At 47.4% G+C, this 15230-nt stretch overlaps 7 protein-coding genes across 10 annotated transcripts; 5 read left to right on the forward strand and 2 right to left on the reverse strand.

Annotated features, from left to right (window-relative positions):
- Positions 1-101: 101 nt before the first annotated feature.
- E1B28_004317 (uncharacterized protein) lies at positions 102-3454 on the reverse strand. Of its 2 annotated transcripts, XM_043148780.1 has the most exons (20): positions 3347-3454; positions 3128-3298; positions 3005-3077; positions 2861-2948; positions 2758-2813; positions 2652-2711; positions 2453-2601; positions 2353-2396; positions 2194-2298; positions 2093-2137; positions 1815-2043; positions 1439-1764; positions 1359-1390; positions 1241-1310; positions 1181-1189; positions 1069-1130; positions 934-1019; positions 862-886; positions 724-807; positions 102-644 (listed from the first exon to the last, which is right to left on the reverse strand). In XM_043148780.1, exons 1-20 carry the CDS (start codon positions 3424-3426, stop codon positions 171-173), a joined length of 2268 nt encoding a protein of 755 aa, XP_043013382.1. In that variant the 5' UTR covers positions 3427-3454; the 3' UTR covers positions 102-170. The 2 variants fall into 2 exon arrangements, with proteins under 2 accessions (XP_043013382.1, XP_043013383.1); XM_043148781.1 differs by having other exon boundaries at positions 862-1019.
- Positions 3455-3456: 2 nt separating this feature from the next.
- On the forward strand, positions 3457-5163 carry E1B28_004318 (uncharacterized protein; the record flags this gene model as incomplete). Its single annotated transcript, XM_043148782.1, has 1 exon — positions 3457-5163. Exon 1 carries the CDS (start codon positions 3466-3468, stop codon positions 5161-5163), a length of 1698 nt encoding a protein of 565 aa, XP_043013384.1. The 5' UTR covers positions 3457-3465.
- A 387-nt stretch (positions 5164-5550) lies between these two features.
- E1B28_004319 (uncharacterized protein) lies at positions 5551-7701 on the reverse strand (the record flags this gene model as incomplete). Its single annotated transcript, XM_043148783.1, has 4 exons — positions 5551-5730; positions 5792-6145; positions 6199-6900; positions 6958-7701. The coding sequence occupies 4 exons, from the start codon at positions 7699-7701 to the stop codon at positions 5551-5553; spliced, it is 1980 nt and encodes a 659-aa protein (XP_043013385.1).
- Positions 7702-7803: 102 nt separating this feature from the next.
- Positions 7804-8996, forward strand: E1B28_004320 (uncharacterized protein). The gene is made up of 4 exons (XM_043148784.1): positions 7804-7865; positions 7921-7993; positions 8047-8496; positions 8553-8996. The coding sequence occupies exons 1-4, from the start codon at positions 7852-7854 to the stop codon at positions 8913-8915; spliced, it is 900 nt and encodes a 299-aa protein (XP_043013386.1). The 5' UTR covers positions 7804-7851; the 3' UTR covers positions 8916-8996.
- A 35-nt stretch (positions 8997-9031) lies between these two features.
- Positions 9032-11107, forward strand: E1B28_004321 (uncharacterized protein). Of its 3 annotated transcripts, XM_043148785.1 has the most exons (12): positions 9032-9278; positions 9329-9370; positions 9427-9540; positions 9590-9612; positions 9672-9752; positions 9812-10186; positions 10243-10270; positions 10327-10435; positions 10502-10715; positions 10762-10805; positions 10856-10887; positions 10944-11107. In XM_043148785.1, the coding sequence occupies exons 1-12, from the start codon at positions 9099-9101 to the stop codon at positions 10971-10973; spliced, it is 1272 nt and encodes a 423-aa protein (XP_043013387.1). In that variant the 5' UTR covers positions 9032-9098; the 3' UTR covers positions 10974-11107. The 3 variants fall into 3 exon arrangements, with proteins under 3 accessions (XP_043013387.1, XP_043013389.1, XP_043013388.1); XM_043148787.1 differs by having other exon boundaries at positions 9032-9370; XM_043148786.1 differs by lacking the exons at positions 10856-10887; positions 10944-11107 and having other exon boundaries at positions 10502-10772.
- Positions 11108-11252: 145 nt separating this feature from the next.
- E1B28_004322 (uncharacterized protein) lies at positions 11253-12483 on the forward strand (the record flags this gene model as incomplete). Its single annotated transcript, XM_043148788.1, has 3 exons — positions 11253-12061; positions 12124-12186; positions 12237-12483. 3 exons carry the CDS (start codon positions 11253-11255, stop codon positions 12481-12483), a joined length of 1119 nt encoding a protein of 372 aa, XP_043013390.1.
- A 175-nt stretch (positions 12484-12658) lies between these two features.
- CBK1 (Serine/threonine-protein kinase) lies at positions 12659-14977 on the forward strand (the record flags this gene model as incomplete). Its single annotated transcript, XM_043148789.1, has 16 exons — positions 12659-12900; positions 12960-13137; positions 13199-13226; positions 13279-13334; positions 13388-13629; positions 13683-13709; positions 13762-13990; positions 14049-14064; positions 14116-14139; positions 14192-14270; positions 14328-14347; positions 14404-14438; positions 14495-14527; positions 14580-14614; positions 14660-14884; positions 14938-14977. 16 exons carry the CDS (start codon positions 12659-12661, stop codon positions 14975-14977), a joined length of 1509 nt encoding a protein of 502 aa, XP_043013391.1.
- Between the last annotated feature and the right edge of the window lie 253 nt (positions 14978-15230).

The raw sequence follows: 15230 nt of genomic DNA on the forward strand, positions 1-15230 counted from the left end.
TTGGGATGGATGGAAATCAATAGGTGAAGGGATGTCCTACTCGTATCGGGGATCTTCAAGGTTACAGAATATATTCATAGAGAAGACCAATTTAGTTTCATCCGTGTTGCGTAAAAAAAATTATGACTTATTGTAGATATTAGTACAGACGAGCTGTGGACGCTCTTAATCTACTCTGATTCACTATTATCGCTGCTCCATTCCTCATCTTCAAACCCTACCATATCTAATGTCTGTGGCCTTGACTGGGACTGGACATTAGGGAAGGGCCTTGTGCGTAACCTGGTTAAAAATGACTGGGTGCCACCCCCATTAACACCTTTAGCGCCCACAGGCTCCCCTCTCTTTGGTGTTTGGGACATTGGGTTCAGATTTTCGGATGAAGCCTTCCTGGAAGGGGTGGAGTTATTCCCAGATCCTCGTCGAATATGGTGTAGTCGACGCGGTCCATAGGCAAAAGCTCTGTCGGTATCACTGTCAATCGATAGAGTGGTCTGATCTGAATTTCCTGGGTTTGCGGTGATACGAAGCGCGTTTCGCGCGTGAGCACTATGTATTGCTGGTGCCCTCAACGCTCTTCTGACAAACTGTCGTCCAAGATATATTTGCCTTTCGATCCTCATTCGGTTTTCGATCATATGCAGCTGTGTCGTTGAACGAATGAGCGACAACGAAGGAAGTATTTTGGCATTGAATAATGCGACCTACGAGACGGTCACATACCTTTGGCCATGTCACTAAGGACCCTACTTCTATCATTCGTTCAAGCTCAAGGGGATCGGGATCGGTCAGAATGCGAAACCAGTCCTAGAATGTTCATTTTAGCTCTGCTGAACGATTTATTGTGTAACTCGATCATACCCATAGTCTAGTGCGTGGCCAGATGCTACGAGGGGATTCGTCAGCTGTCTTCTCGAAGGGTAGATTGCTCACGTAACAGCTCCGTCGAATCTCTGCAAGAATACGCTCGACCAATCTTGACCTAATACTGTGGGCAATAACTCCAGATCCCTTATCACCTGCGACAAAGGTCAGGCAAAGATGCGGAAAACAACGGGAATTCATCACCTTGAAGTTCTTAGTGAGCTCGTGTTTCAACCATTGTTCAACAGCCGACAATAAGAAATTGCCTGAAACGTCATAAATATACCGCCGCGTATGAAACCAATTCGCAGCTTGCCTCTCCATCCTGTTGAGGTGGTCAGTCGTTGCTATTGATGATGGAGAGGTCCAAGTCTACCTTTCCCTTTACTATGAGCGACAGGTTTGCCTGCAGAACCTCGAGGAGCAAAGAAAAAGAGGTGCACGTGCTGTAGATCGTCAGTAGCGAAATTTAAAGTGTTTTCCCCCGTACTTACAGGGTTTACTTGGGAGACGACAGGAAAGGTCACTAACAAACCAGTCAGTCCAGAAATGGAAAAGGTGGCGGACGTCATACCATTGAAGAACAGGTTCAAGCTCTGAATAGGAATATCTACTCTGAGACTGCCATCCTTGAATTTCGACGAAAACTCCCAAGGTATGATGGTCCCGTCTTTGAGTTTTTGCATGAGGACAACTGGATTCAATATTCCAGGGACAGCAGCTGACGCCAAGAGAGCAGACCATATCACGCAATCTGGGGCAGTGATGTAGTTCAGAAGCCTTGTAGGCGAATTTTGATCAGCAGGAATGACGGAAATGTTCAATATACGGCCAGTTCTTGCATATGCCTCCGCAAACGTGAGGGATCCGAGGGTGAAAAACGTGGCTTTCCGAGCCCATCTGTTCATAGCCATGTTAGAGGACTTGACGAAACCAATGTGGGAACTGACAAGACGCTATCGAATCGAGCACCGGTCTTCCAGGCACGACGAGCCCAGACAGAAATAGGGTCCTCACAGGCGGTTATCCTGTTCGCAAGTTCCGGGACTAGCACCGACTCCAGCTCGTCGTCCTTTCGACAGCATACAAGGGCTGCTATGAGTCCACCGGCGCTTGTACCGGTAATAACACGCGGAAGGAGATTCGCTTCGACGAAGGCTTTGAGCACCCCGACGTGATCTGTAACTGCCTTAGTCTGATTTTCGCTTTACCAATTGATTACACTGACAGTATCCGAATGAAGCACCCCCGGATAAACACAACGCTGATATCCCTGTCGAGGTCATTAAGCGGCCATCTAATGAGAACCAGTCGAAGGGAGTTTCTGACCGAAGTTCGTATTAGCACTCTTGAAGAACTTCTTCTTTTCATCCACGGTGAGTTGGGTAGATTCGCGTATGAACTCCAGTGCTCTCTCCTCTTCATCGTAATAGGCTGTTTGATGTGAATTTTATTCGACTTTCCGAATGATGATTTTTGTGAACCTACACTCGATGAGGTTCTTCGTTCCAAGATAAGTCTCGCTATAGAGCCTAGATCACAGAAGATGAGGACCCATACATAGATCACGGCATGGCCGTTTCTTTACCTTGACGATTCGATTCCAGCAAAGTTCGCCCTTATGCATGTCTCCAATACTCCGAGGCATCCTCTGACGTCATGTTTCTCCCGGAGTACTTTCAACGATCTGGTGACTTTTCTTATCAGTTTCCAGTCATAGAAGTTATCTTCGTCGATCTGATATTCAACTTAGGAACTGGTTTGGAACCTACGAATAAGTCACGCACGTTTTTCCACTCCTCATGATTTAGGTAGTCATCCATTACCCTCGCCGCCTCTTTCCACGCCTGGCCAAAAATGAGTGTTTACAATACAATCTTAAAAGTATCTTGCCTCGTAGTTTCGTGCGGCACGCAGACGTTTGCGCAACGCGCCTTTCTTGCCTCGCCCTGACTTCACTTGTCAGTAGAGAATCGTTTGGAAGATGTGGACGTACACGCGGATATCCATTCTTTCCCATTCACAACTTGTCGGATAACAACATACAGCCCGAACTCGGCGGTTATGAAGATGAAGATGAAAATCTAGAAGCCAAAGGGGCGGTGAGCACTGGTAGGAAACATAAAGCGCGGGAACATACAAGGATAGGCCAACGAAGAAGGAGGTACAAACAGTCATGTCGTTTATCGTGCATTTGATCTCTCTTCTTCTTTCTGATGACTGACGAGGTTACAATTGCCTCCATCGGGTTGAACGAACATACTTCTTTACACGAAGATTAACAGGGGCAAAGTCACTCAAGGCAGACACTTTCTGAACGCGAATACTGTTTGTTGGCGACATATTGGGTGATGCGGAAGGATTAGGTGAAGCAGCGAAATCGAAATAGTTGAATTCATCATTTTGGAGGGCTTCATGAAAGGCTTGAATATGCCTGGAGAGTAATAAGCAAGAATTGAGGAGCCTAATAAAGGATACAGACGACTCGTTGACGTAGTCAGCGTAAAGGGAAGCCATGGTATCGAGCAAAACGTGCTGCCCGTAGGAACAAGGCTCGGCCATCGGTCCCACGCACCTGCGCGCCTTCTACCTCTTACCACAATGAACGCAATATATCTGATAACGCTGGTCTGTGCAAGCTCCACTCTAGCATCGCCAATTCCGTCAGGTTCACGGTCAACAAACGGTTCTCAATGTCTCGCTATTATTCTTTCTCTCGTAGCCTTTGTCTCTTTCCTCTTCGCTGCTAAACATGTCTACCTTATTCGTCGTGGCGCTCGCACGATCAACAAAACCTCGTTCAACTTCTCTGCCACTACGGATCAGTCGAGTTCCTCTTTCCTTTGTTTCCCTGATGAAAAGGCCGCCAAGGGACCTAAACTTGGATTCCTTGTAGGATTCTTTGGCTCTCCGACCTGGGAGACACGTATAAATGTACCCAACCATTCGTCTCGATATTCACTCCTCCACCGCTTTCGCTCTAGTCTGGGTCGTGGCCAATCAAGTTCTCGCAAATCCTCTCTGTATGAGTTTGGCGAGCGCCGTCCCACCTGTTATACTCGTGGAGTAGCCACTGAGTGCACAGGTCTATCGAGTACTCTTTGTGCCAGCCATCCGACGCCCAGCCCACAGGTACCCGCCGATTATTGGGAATCTCATTTAAGCAGAACTCGCCGCCACTCCCTACCCACTGTATGCCAACCCGAAACGCTTAAACACAAGGATCAACGAACCAGGCATTCAAGTCTCAAGAATTATCGCCGGGATTCCTCCTCGTCTTCTGGCCGCAGACGCTCAATCTGCGATGGTGCACCTTCACCACCGCCTATTCCTTCTTCATTATCCGACCTCCCATCCGTAGCTACTTCGAGCCCCGCCAAGTCAAGGGCACATGTCAGGCGCGATGCAGCTGCAATCCCTCCTCTTCCACCGTTACCTCTTGTCACACATTCTCCGCGTGTCTCCGGCCCAACATCTACTGGAGAGGCGTCTTATGGCACTAGTCAACAATTACCGTTAACCCCAGCTTTATCCAAGACACATCAACCCACTCCGATCGATAATCTCTTCAATTCAGCTCCTCATTCTCCAAAGTCTGCAATTCTCCCCAGTCTTCAATCTGTTACAAGGACCTCATCCACGCGTTGCAGACGAAGTCCTGCACTTGGACCTTCTCCGTTGAGGCTCGTTACTCTCCCTGAGATGTCCATATCTGAATTTGGGACTCTTTCTCCGCGAACTGCGTCCCCAAGAGACCATGGTATCGAGGCTCTTCCTGGCGCCTCTTCTGTTGAACGTCAATGCAGAATTTATCCTTCGATAGGGCTGGGCCGCCCGTCGACTTGGGGAGAGCCATTCAAGACCTCACTTGGGAATTCTGACAGCTTCCCCAAGGAAGAAACCCCTATGATATCTGGTCCCGCAAGCTCTGTGCCCAACGGAAATGGCTCAAAAGTTCCTCACGAAGAGGCCGAGGAGCTTATTCTTGAGATAATACGGGATTTAGTCGAAGAAACGAGTGGATGGGACTCAAGTCTTCACATGGAGGACAGCTTCAGGTCTCTCATTCAGAACACCGGAATAACGCCCCAAAACAGCAAGGAGAATATGCGCAGTGCTTGGGAACTCACGATTGCAGAATCTGTTGTGAGTCCTGTCGAGATCGACTTCGGTCTACTTGAGCTCGATACATGCGCCAAGGAGGTTCAAGGAACGGAGAGTAGATTCCTCGAACACGGAATCCCCTTAACAATTCTAGAAGAAGAGGAAGAAGAAGAAGAGCCCGATGTCAGCAGGTAAGCAGCATGAGTAATATTTCCGGGTTGTCTCCATTAAGAGATTTGCCTCAGCCAAGCTGGGTTAGCCTGGTGAAAGGAAGGCAAGAAAGAATACTGCGTTCATTGCTATCCTTATCCTTCACTAAACGCCAACAATTCGCTTTTCGTTTCAGACATGACTTCTCTCATCTTCGTCCGTGTCGTCTCGCCGATTTCTCCGACAGTCAGCTGCATTTAATCCAATAAAATACAGTATTCACTACATACGCGGAGACCTGATACATTCTCTAGTGAACCATCGTGATACCTACCTACCCATACATTTGGACAAGGAGAGAGAGCACAAGGCAAAACGGGGGGGGGGGGGGGGGGAATCAGTATAGTACATAAGCGCGCACATACTTGGAGGTCAATTGCCTTTAACTTTCTTCCACCAAGTCTTCAATCCATGTTGACCGTTACTCCCTACGGCCTTATCAACGTCAACACGTTGCACCGCGCAACGGTACTTGACAAATTCGGGTGCAGTGTAAGCAAAGACTGGTGCGGAGACTACGAAAATTCTGGCCGACATCATATGTTCAAAGGCCTAAGCGACGGACGAACGTCAAACCAAACCGCCGCGCACGATGACAGGGGAATGGACTCACACACATTAGTATTGGCCGGGAGACTTTATGCATTCCAATACTCATCCCATTCAATTGCACGGGTGCTGAATTAGACCCACGAATTTCGTCGCGGACGATCGTGTGCAGCATTTCGAATGTTAGTGCGGGATATCCCAAATTCTCAGCGCGTACAGAAGCTACGAGAAGGCAGAGCGATGGGTACGACATGCCTTTAGCTTCGTCATTGATCATTGATACATTCGGTTCAGAAAGGTAGTACGTACTCGGAAGCTGAGGGAACGGCACTCTCATTCGTTGACTCTCAGCTGCCTTTTCAAGCAGTGCAGGCGTAAGCCATGGCGATGTTGCGCTTAACTTCAGGACAGCAAAAGTCTAACGGGGGGCTATATTATTTGGTTGGGACGATTCAGGGAGAAAGTACCCACTAGAAGTCGGCTGAGGACCCTGATATCTCTGACGAGGGTGAAGGTTTCCTCGAAGATCTGGATCGTTTTTCCTTGGGAGAGGAAGTCATCGACGCGACGTTGCCATAAGGTCTGGAAGGCGGCGACTTCCGTCAGCTCGGGATAATCTTTGGCAGAAGGTAATAGCATGTCTTTTGCAATGCGCAACCAATCTGTCGACAGCTTAGGAGATGCCGTCCTGATCATGCGACCGGAGAAACGACTCTTCACTCTCTTCTCAAAGAGGTTGAGGGTGTCCATTCGTGTGGTTAACCCAATGACAGCCATCCCCTTGTTACCCGCCCCAGCCCTGCAACTCTGAACGGTATCAAGAAGAGAGTATAACAAGGATTGACGAGGATGGAAAGTAAAAAGATCGAATGCATCGAGAATCAGGACAGTTGGACGGGAAAGGGTAGGGATACAGGAGATAAGAGTATGAAGGTATGCAACTGGCAAGGAGAAGTCGGTAACGGCGTCCTGAGAACGGCCTTCAACAAATGGATCTTCATCATCGACTGCGGTGGGCTCTTCCTCGGCGACAAAAGAGAATTGGGTTGCACCTTGTTGACTTAATTGATAGGCCATTTCCTGTATAGCAAGCCGATCATTGTACTGTAACCAACCAGACAATCTGACGACAATTGGGGGTTCCGGAAGAGCAACAATGCAGCGCTCGATTATCTACGAGGTAGGGGTTATCAGCATGGAATACAACATAGAACAAGACAACTTGGTCACCTGGGTTTTACCGCTTCCCCGCGGTCCTAAAATCATACAACTATTGCCTTCGCCTCGAAAGACGGAGCCCTCTAATATGTCAGCGACCTGCTTAGCCGCCAGGTCATTGGTATTCTCGAGGGAAGCTTCTTGCAAACTGCCCCCAATAGATGACGGGTGCTGCAACTTGTGAAGGACGGCGCGTTTTTGGGCGAGTAAGGCAGTGGAGATTTCTGACGGTAAGAGATTATTGGTTATTGATTTCTGTGGTGCACGAAGGATGGTGGCCGTAGGTTGCGACGATTGGACTTGCATGGGAGACGATGCACGGGTAGAAGACACGGAATGTTCTTCTGGTTCAGGGGATGCCAATTTGCGTCTCTTTCGGGTATATTCCCCCGGTTCATCATGAATAACTTCTTGTGACACGGAGACTTCCTTTGCAGCGCGTTTCCGGGCGCGTGTACACGTCGTCTCGGGTTTGGTGGGAATAACTACATTCACCTGTTTTGCTTTCGTTGGCTGTCTGGGGGATTTTGATACGGATCGTGTGGTTTTTGGAAGCTTTGTTGAGTTTGGGACGAGATTCAATTCATCCTCACTCTCCTCTCCATCTTGCTCTGAGATATTACGACGAGTCGAACGAGCAGTTCGGGTCGTGGCCGTAGTAACTCGAGTTGAGGGCTGGAGATCCTGGGCACGGGCAGCAGAGCGAGTAATTCTTTGTGGCGCAGATAAAGATTCGGCCTTTCGATTGGGGGGCATGGCTGGTTGGTCGTAAGAAGGATGAAGAGCACTGGCTGAAACAAGGCTGAAATCTCGATCAGTCACGTCATGTGATCTTTTCCAATGTGTAACACGTGGCATCACTTTCTCTTTTCGATGGATTCATGGAATTGACTTGTGCGCAAAGTGATGGGATTTACTGGGTAATTTCAGTCCTTAAGCCTTTTCCTTTTGGCGTTGTGTTCATGTCTTTTACAGGCTCGCTCGCTGGCTCAATGCTCCTCCAAACGGACTCCAATTAATTTCGGACAATATCTTTCGCAATCACAATGTCAGTCTTTTCTGGTTGCTTCGACATGGCCCAATCTGCACCTTCATTTCTAGGGAGTGTACCGTGGCAAATGGTATCTAACGGTCAAATCATTTCGATCTACTCTTGGCCAAATACCTGGGTTTAATATACCATCCGAGCGTATCATTTGTGCTCTAACTATGAACGACAATGTTTTCGTCCTTCTCGAAGATCCCTTGGCACCAACTCGCGCCGATATCAGTACAAACCCCCCCGATGGAAATGTGTTTCAGCCCACCCATTATCGTAACACATTTCTTACCTTGAGTCCCCCCGGTGCACTCGAACAGTTACTTTCGCAGTTAAAAGCACGTTGGGTACCGGTACGACAATCCACGACCTCAAACATGGCGCAAAGGGGACAGGGGACAGGACCTCAGCTCGTGATAGAAGGACATGTTTTTGCTATCGGCTCGGACTGGATTGTGAGAGTAGGCAATGTCATACTGGCAGGCGGAGCAGTCAAGGGAATGATTTTAGAAGTGAGACCAAAAGCTGGTGAATTTTTGAATTATCATTCACATTCGATGATTTCTAGGCGGAGTATCTTCCTCTACCCACTCTCAAGTCACCTATGGCGGACGGAACGTCCGAACTCGTGTCAAACCTCTTGATCTCCGTACTTCCAAATATAAAGGACGCTCGGACCCTCGCCATTGCCATCAGTGATAGTCAATGGGAGGACTTCCTTTGGGACCGCGAGGATGAGGAACGGGAACAAGAGTTGAAAGCGGATTTTCAGAAGGATGTCGAAAAACATGCAGCTGATGGAGTCCACTACTATGGAGATGAAGAGTTGCCAATGAAGAAGAATCAGAAAGGCGACTGGACAGGAGTCGATAGAGACCGTCGCTCAGCATATTTGATTATAGGTTCTCTAAGATCAGAAACAATTCTTTGAGCTCTCGCTATTGTTTGTTTATAGGCATTGAATGTATGTACATTCTAAATATACAGAAATGCTGTTAGAGAGGCATATGCCGCTGGTGGAAATATTCATGCGACGGACCGAGTGTCCGAGTGATAAGGTGACCAACTCGAAACAAAAACCGAGTGAAAATGCATGCTTCTGCCTTCAACATAGATGTCCCATCGACTCACTCAGAGCTTGAAAACATACACTGCAAGCAAAGCCTCATCTCGCTTCTCTTCTCCAAGTTCTTTTTGGTGCCGCCATGAATCTACAGCACTGCATTTCTATCAGAACAAGCACTTGGACTTGTATGCTTCTCGAGAGGCGAAAAGGCTGACGCTCCGCCAGTTGGTACGTTAAGAACTTGCTATAGTTGGAAATATCACGCATTACATGTTTAGGTCTTTTTCGGACGTTCCATGGATGAAGAGCGACTGGTAAAGGTGCATTTCCTCAGCCTTTTAAGTGAATGTGTCACTCATTCACATATTTTCTCAAGAGCGCCAACTACGTTAGGACGGAACTGCCGGTGCGAATAGCACATCGAATCCGCGACCTTCAAAGTCTTCCGTACGTTGTTGTTACTCAGGAAGGAGTTGCGAAAGTATACGAGGTATGGGTCAACTCCTACAAGCGAATGATGTCCTCAGACTGTTTTGCAGTTATACTGGACGGCTTTCGAGAAGTGAGTAACCTAAAGGAATCTTTGCTGTTCGTGTCAATTCAAAAATCGATCTCAAATAGGTTCAGGCGTTATCCACCTATCACGAATCTTCAAGAGAATCAAGCATTCTGTCAGTTTCTATCTGGTATACTGGATGAACAGTGCGTAACCATAAAGACGAGTCTCTTATATCACTTCACTCAGGACTCGTTCCCTATAGTGCGACAGTTATCCCGAACCTTTCTTTAGGGCTTTCCCTTTCCTCCCCGTACCTCCCCCCTGATGTTTTGGATTCCTTCATGCGACGCATGCTCGTCTCCCGCATATCCAGGCGTGTCTTAGCGGAACATCACATTGCACTGTCCGAAAATTACGTTGGAAAACATGCTCGTAGCGGACGTCGAGACAGTTCTGAAGCTCATGTCGGCATCATCTTTACTGCTCTCGACGTTAGGAAAAGCATCGAACGTTGCGCTCGGCTACTGCAGAAGCAGCCGGTAACAGGGGAAACAGACCCAAATCTTGCGCCGTGTCCTGAAATCGTCATCGAGGGCCATACTGAAACAAGATTCTCTTACATTCGGGAGCATTTGGAGTACGCTCAATTTTTGTTTCATCACTACGCTGTGAACTAATGTCCTGTGCCCCCAGATATATAGTATTTGAGCTCCTCAAGAACGTGAGAAGCCGTCTGTACCACTGGTATCTTCATCTTCCCGCTGATAAAATATCTAGTCGATACGAGCTACACAGATAAACAATCGTGGATCATCTGTCCTTCCTCCAGTAAAGGCCACGATAGCTGCAGGGACGAATGATGTTGGTATCCGAATATCTGATCAAGGTTCGTTTCAACCGCGAGTCATATTTGACTATTGGAGTTTGACGTTTTGACCGCCTCCTCGTCCAGGAGGTGGCCTTCTTGCTGTCCAGAAGCGATACGGAATCCAGTCACCGTCCGATTTATTCTCATTTTCCCATGTTCGGAATTCTGCACGTATGGAAGTGGACCGCATCGGAGCTTTGCGTACCGTGATCTCTCGACCACAGGGAGTATGGGCGACTGTCGGTGAACAAATTCCACGGATTGGAATTGGCCTACCTATGAGTAACATATTCGCAAAGTGGGTGCCAGCCCGATTGTTTTTGCAGAATGCTTAGAATAACTAGATACTTTGGGGGCTCTTTGGAGCTAATATCAGTAGATGGCTGGGGTATTATTCCTCTCATTTAAAGTTGTGTCAGCCTCTCATAACCTTGGTAGGAACTGATGCCTATCTGCGCCTCCCCAAACTGGTAAGCACGTTCATTTGTCAGATCTTGACATACTACCTAATCTCGACTCCGCGTAGGGAACGAATCTAGAAGGTATTGAAGTCTAGTTCTTGGCGCAATCAATCCTCTAGTTACTTCAGACGTTGTTCGTCGATAAATGTATGTATTTCACTCGCAGGTGCTTCCTTGTTGTAGATTCAGATGAACAGAGTATATAGTAGAGAAAGATTACCAAACGGCCGATGCAATAACAGATTGATGGGCGCTCTGAATCATTTGTCAACGGCAAAGGTGCCTGAGACCCAAAGGAGCCTGATGCACAGCCTTCTAGCGGGCTCTATCTATCTGAGTATCTCTCATTAACTGAACATCCCCCTCCCGACCACATGAACGCAACTAGTGACCAGGACGAAAGCATACCTCCCCCTGCTTACACTGAACAGGAATTCGAACGGAAGGTTTCCAACGTTATTCAGGCTTCTTTAGCCGATGATCAGGACGAATGGGAGGAATGGGATGAAGCCAAATTTGAGGCTGCCGCCTTACAAGCTCAGTCCAGCATGTCGTCTAGTAGGCCGAGCAGTAGCGGGAAGAAACTACCACCATGCATCTACCCACCGGAAAAGCTAGCTAGGGAACTACACTCTCCGTCATCTCATTCATTGGGTCAATCCTCAAACGCAAGGAAAATCAATCACCCACCCACCCTTGAATTGCCACAATCCCACCATCAGCTATTATCCCCTGGTGATATACATTATGGCGATGATGAGAATACATCAGCCCCACCTCCGGCTTTCACAGGCGTAGGCCCGTCGTTGGATGGCCCGCCGTACGAGGAAGTGGTGAGATTATCGTACAATCCTTACACGAGAGAACAAATTTCCCCCAGGTTACCTTCACCTTCGTGGTCATCACGAAGGGAAGATATCCCTCCTCGACCATCTTCAGCGGCGACGAGCATTCACTCGTACCTGTCTGAAGGCCTTGGATCTCATGAGGAAAGTCATAACCAACGCAATCTGTACCCATCGACATATTCTCGGCAATCCGCCAACTATGCCCCCAGAGTGCAGCCAGCCATCCCTCGAATGGACTTCAATCCTGCGGTTGCTTACGAACGACCAGTGCCGAGCGAACTTCCGGCTACAACCAGGAGTCATGCACAACCGATTGATGCTTCTGCATTTTACAAGTACGTTCAGCTTCTTACCAGTGTTCCTATCATATCTTGCTCACATCTGGTTTCTTCGATAGCTCCTCCATTTCTTCTTATTTAAGCGTCAGGGAATCTCAAACAGCACGTTCGATGCCTCACCAGTGAGAAGATTCTGTCCTCACTATACGACTAGTTACTCAGACAGGCACAGGACAAAATTCTTACCTCTTAATACATATCAGTCTCAACTCTCGCCAGGCCACTTCAATGGAAACCCTTTCACTACCCCCTCTCCAGCGTCCCCCATTCCAACATACCATACTGTATCACCACCAGCGAATGCTCCAAGCTCCACACCCCTTCCTCATCGTCCGAATTATCGACACGTAGGACCTGGACTTCAACTCAACTCGGATGAACCGAGATGGGCAATGTCTGAACAGCAATTCCCTTTTTAAATTGTCATTCTACATATGATCTATTTTTTATATTGGATCCTGGCGTAGCATAAAACAGCACCTTTGCGCAATGAAGTGTGAAAGAACCTAAATTTTTTAATAGTCGTCGGACTCGGTTTGGCCGGACCGCTTTACCTTGATATCAATAACGTGAACGTTGATACTGACGATAACCATGGCACACTCTGTCCGTTCGCCGACTTCGGGTGGCTTTCCTCATTCAAGCACATCCATCCGACAAGGATCAAGTGCGTCTCAGTCTAGTCAAGGATCACAAAAGCCGCTAGATTATGTGTACTTTGACCGCACAACTGCCGGATTTTCTGATCAAGCTCTGCCCAAAGCAAAGGGAGCCCAACTGAAATTGGAACACTACTACAAGGTTGCCGTAGATGCTGCCATTGAACGAAATGCAAGGCATGGCTCGAGTTTTTCAAGAAAAACTTTCATCCATCGTTTAATCCCGTACCATGTAGACGCGTAGAACTCGAGCGCCGTCTTCAAGCGGACCCTTTGATGTCGGATGAACGAAAGCAACGACAATTGCAGCAACTTGGAAGAAAGGAATCAGGACACCTCCGGTTGAGGAGGACAAAGCTCGGTTTAGATGACTTCCGCACAGTCAAAGTCATTGGGAAAGGGGCGTTCGGCGAGGTGAGTCCTCAGATCTAATACTTGGACGTTTGTAAATAACTGTCTGTATCAATATCACAAGGTCAGGCTCGTTCAAAAGACTGATACAGGTCCATTCCCCAAATTTATTTTTTTTGTAATTGAGGCTCATCAAACAACCAGGAAAGATCTACGCGATGAAAACTTTGAAGAAAGAAGAGATGCTGAAGAAAGATCAGGTTCGCATCCTTGTTCTACTATACTACAAAGAGCTCTGAACATTATCCAACAGCTTGCTCATGTTCGGGCTGAACGTGACGTCCTCGCAGAGTCGAATTCCCCTTGGGTCGTACAGCTTTTCTATTCGTTCCAAGATCCTTCGTACCTCTATCTTATAATGGAATTTCTTCCCGGAGGAGATCTGATGACCATGCTCATCAAATACGACACCTTTTCCGAAGACGTCACCAGGTTCTATATGGCGGAATGTGTATTGGCTATAGAAGCAGTCCATAAGCTTGGGTTTATACATCGGTATGGGCCAGCTTTTGTGTTAATCACCGTGACTAACTCCCGACATGCGCTAGTGATATAAAACCTGACAACATTCTAATGTTCGTCGACTAGTCTTTATCTACAATGTCGCGCTAATCCTCTGACTGCTAGTGACAAGGATGGTCACATTAAACTCAGCGACTTTGGGTTGTCAACTGGTTTTCATAAACAACACGATTCCAACTACTATCAACGGCTCCTCGAGTCAGCTACAAGAAAAAGCCAGACACCCGTTTCTGCAACTCAAGCAGCCCGTAACAGTGTGATGGTTAATTCCATTAATCTAACCATCTCTAACAAGGACGAAATTGCAACTTGGAAGGCCAACAGGAGGAAGTTGGTAAGGCACTGTTCATCATTATCTCGGTAACGAGGCTCAAGCACGTTGGTCACACTAGGCTTACAGTACAGTCGGTATGTTTTGTTCTACTTTTGGGTAGCACGCGTCACTGAGAATACTATAAGGAACACCGGATTATATTGCTCCAGGTATCCCAGATAAACATACTTCGTACCTTTAGCCAGCTCACTTCCGATACAGAAATCTTCCTCCAACAGGGTTATTCCAACGAATGTGACTGGTGGTCGCTTGGTGCTATTATGTTTGAATGCCTAGTCGGGTAGTTATTTTCTTTTGGTTTTGGAGGTTGTTCAATGCGGCTGATTGAAATACCCAGTTATCCCCCTTTCTGCAGTGGTTCGTAATGCTTTCCGAACACCCTTCAAATTCTCCTGAGCAAACTCTTGATCCAGAAAATACCGCAGACACGTATCAAAAAATCCTTCAGGTGAATACGGAACCTGAGAGCTTGCTCCCGATCTCTTCACTTATCGGGCTTCTTAGTGGCAAAACTATCTTGTCATTCCAGACGACGTTGTAAGCAAACTCTTATCCCTCGATATGAAAGATCGCTAGACTCGATTTACAGCACCTTTCCGATGAAGCTGAAGATATGATCAGGGGGTGAGCCATTCTTGGCCTGGATTAACCTTTGCTAACGCTACGCAGACTTATTACTGCCGCCGATCGGCGGCTCAGTGTCGACCAGATCAAAGACCATCTATTCTTCTATGGTGTTGACTGGGAAACAATACGACAAATCGATTCGCCGTTTGTGCCTCGGTTACGGTCAATTACAGACACGTCTTACTTCCCCACCGATGAAATAAAACAGGATCCCGAAGACGCCCCTGCGCAGTCTAGTGAAGCAAGCAATGATCTCGCGTTTCTTGGGTGCGTCTGTTTGAATTCATTCTTTTACACCGGCTCATTCGCGGGCGAAACAGGTACACGTTTAAGAGATTCAATATTTCTTCTCATCCATAATGTATCGAAATATTACTGTTAGTTCAGCAGGCTGAGCTTTTTCGGAGCATACAAGGTGTACTTCGAACATGGAAATTGTACGATCCCTCACTAGTGGGAGATATTTTCTCCCGAAGTCCATTTCTTCAGTCTCATCGTGATTATGGGATACAGTTACTGATTATCGCCACTGTAATGTTCATCATGTGCATAGAGGGCTATTAGTACCCTCGATGGATGTAATAGTGGAGTCACATTCCCAGGAGCCGTGACG

The sequence above is a fragment of the Marasmius oreades genome, chromosome 2 (genome assembly GCF_018924745.1).
Source record: "Marasmius oreades isolate 03SP1 chromosome 2, whole genome shotgun sequence".
Lineage (NCBI taxonomy): Eukaryota > Fungi > Basidiomycota > Agaricomycetes > Agaricales > Marasmiaceae > Marasmius > Marasmius oreades.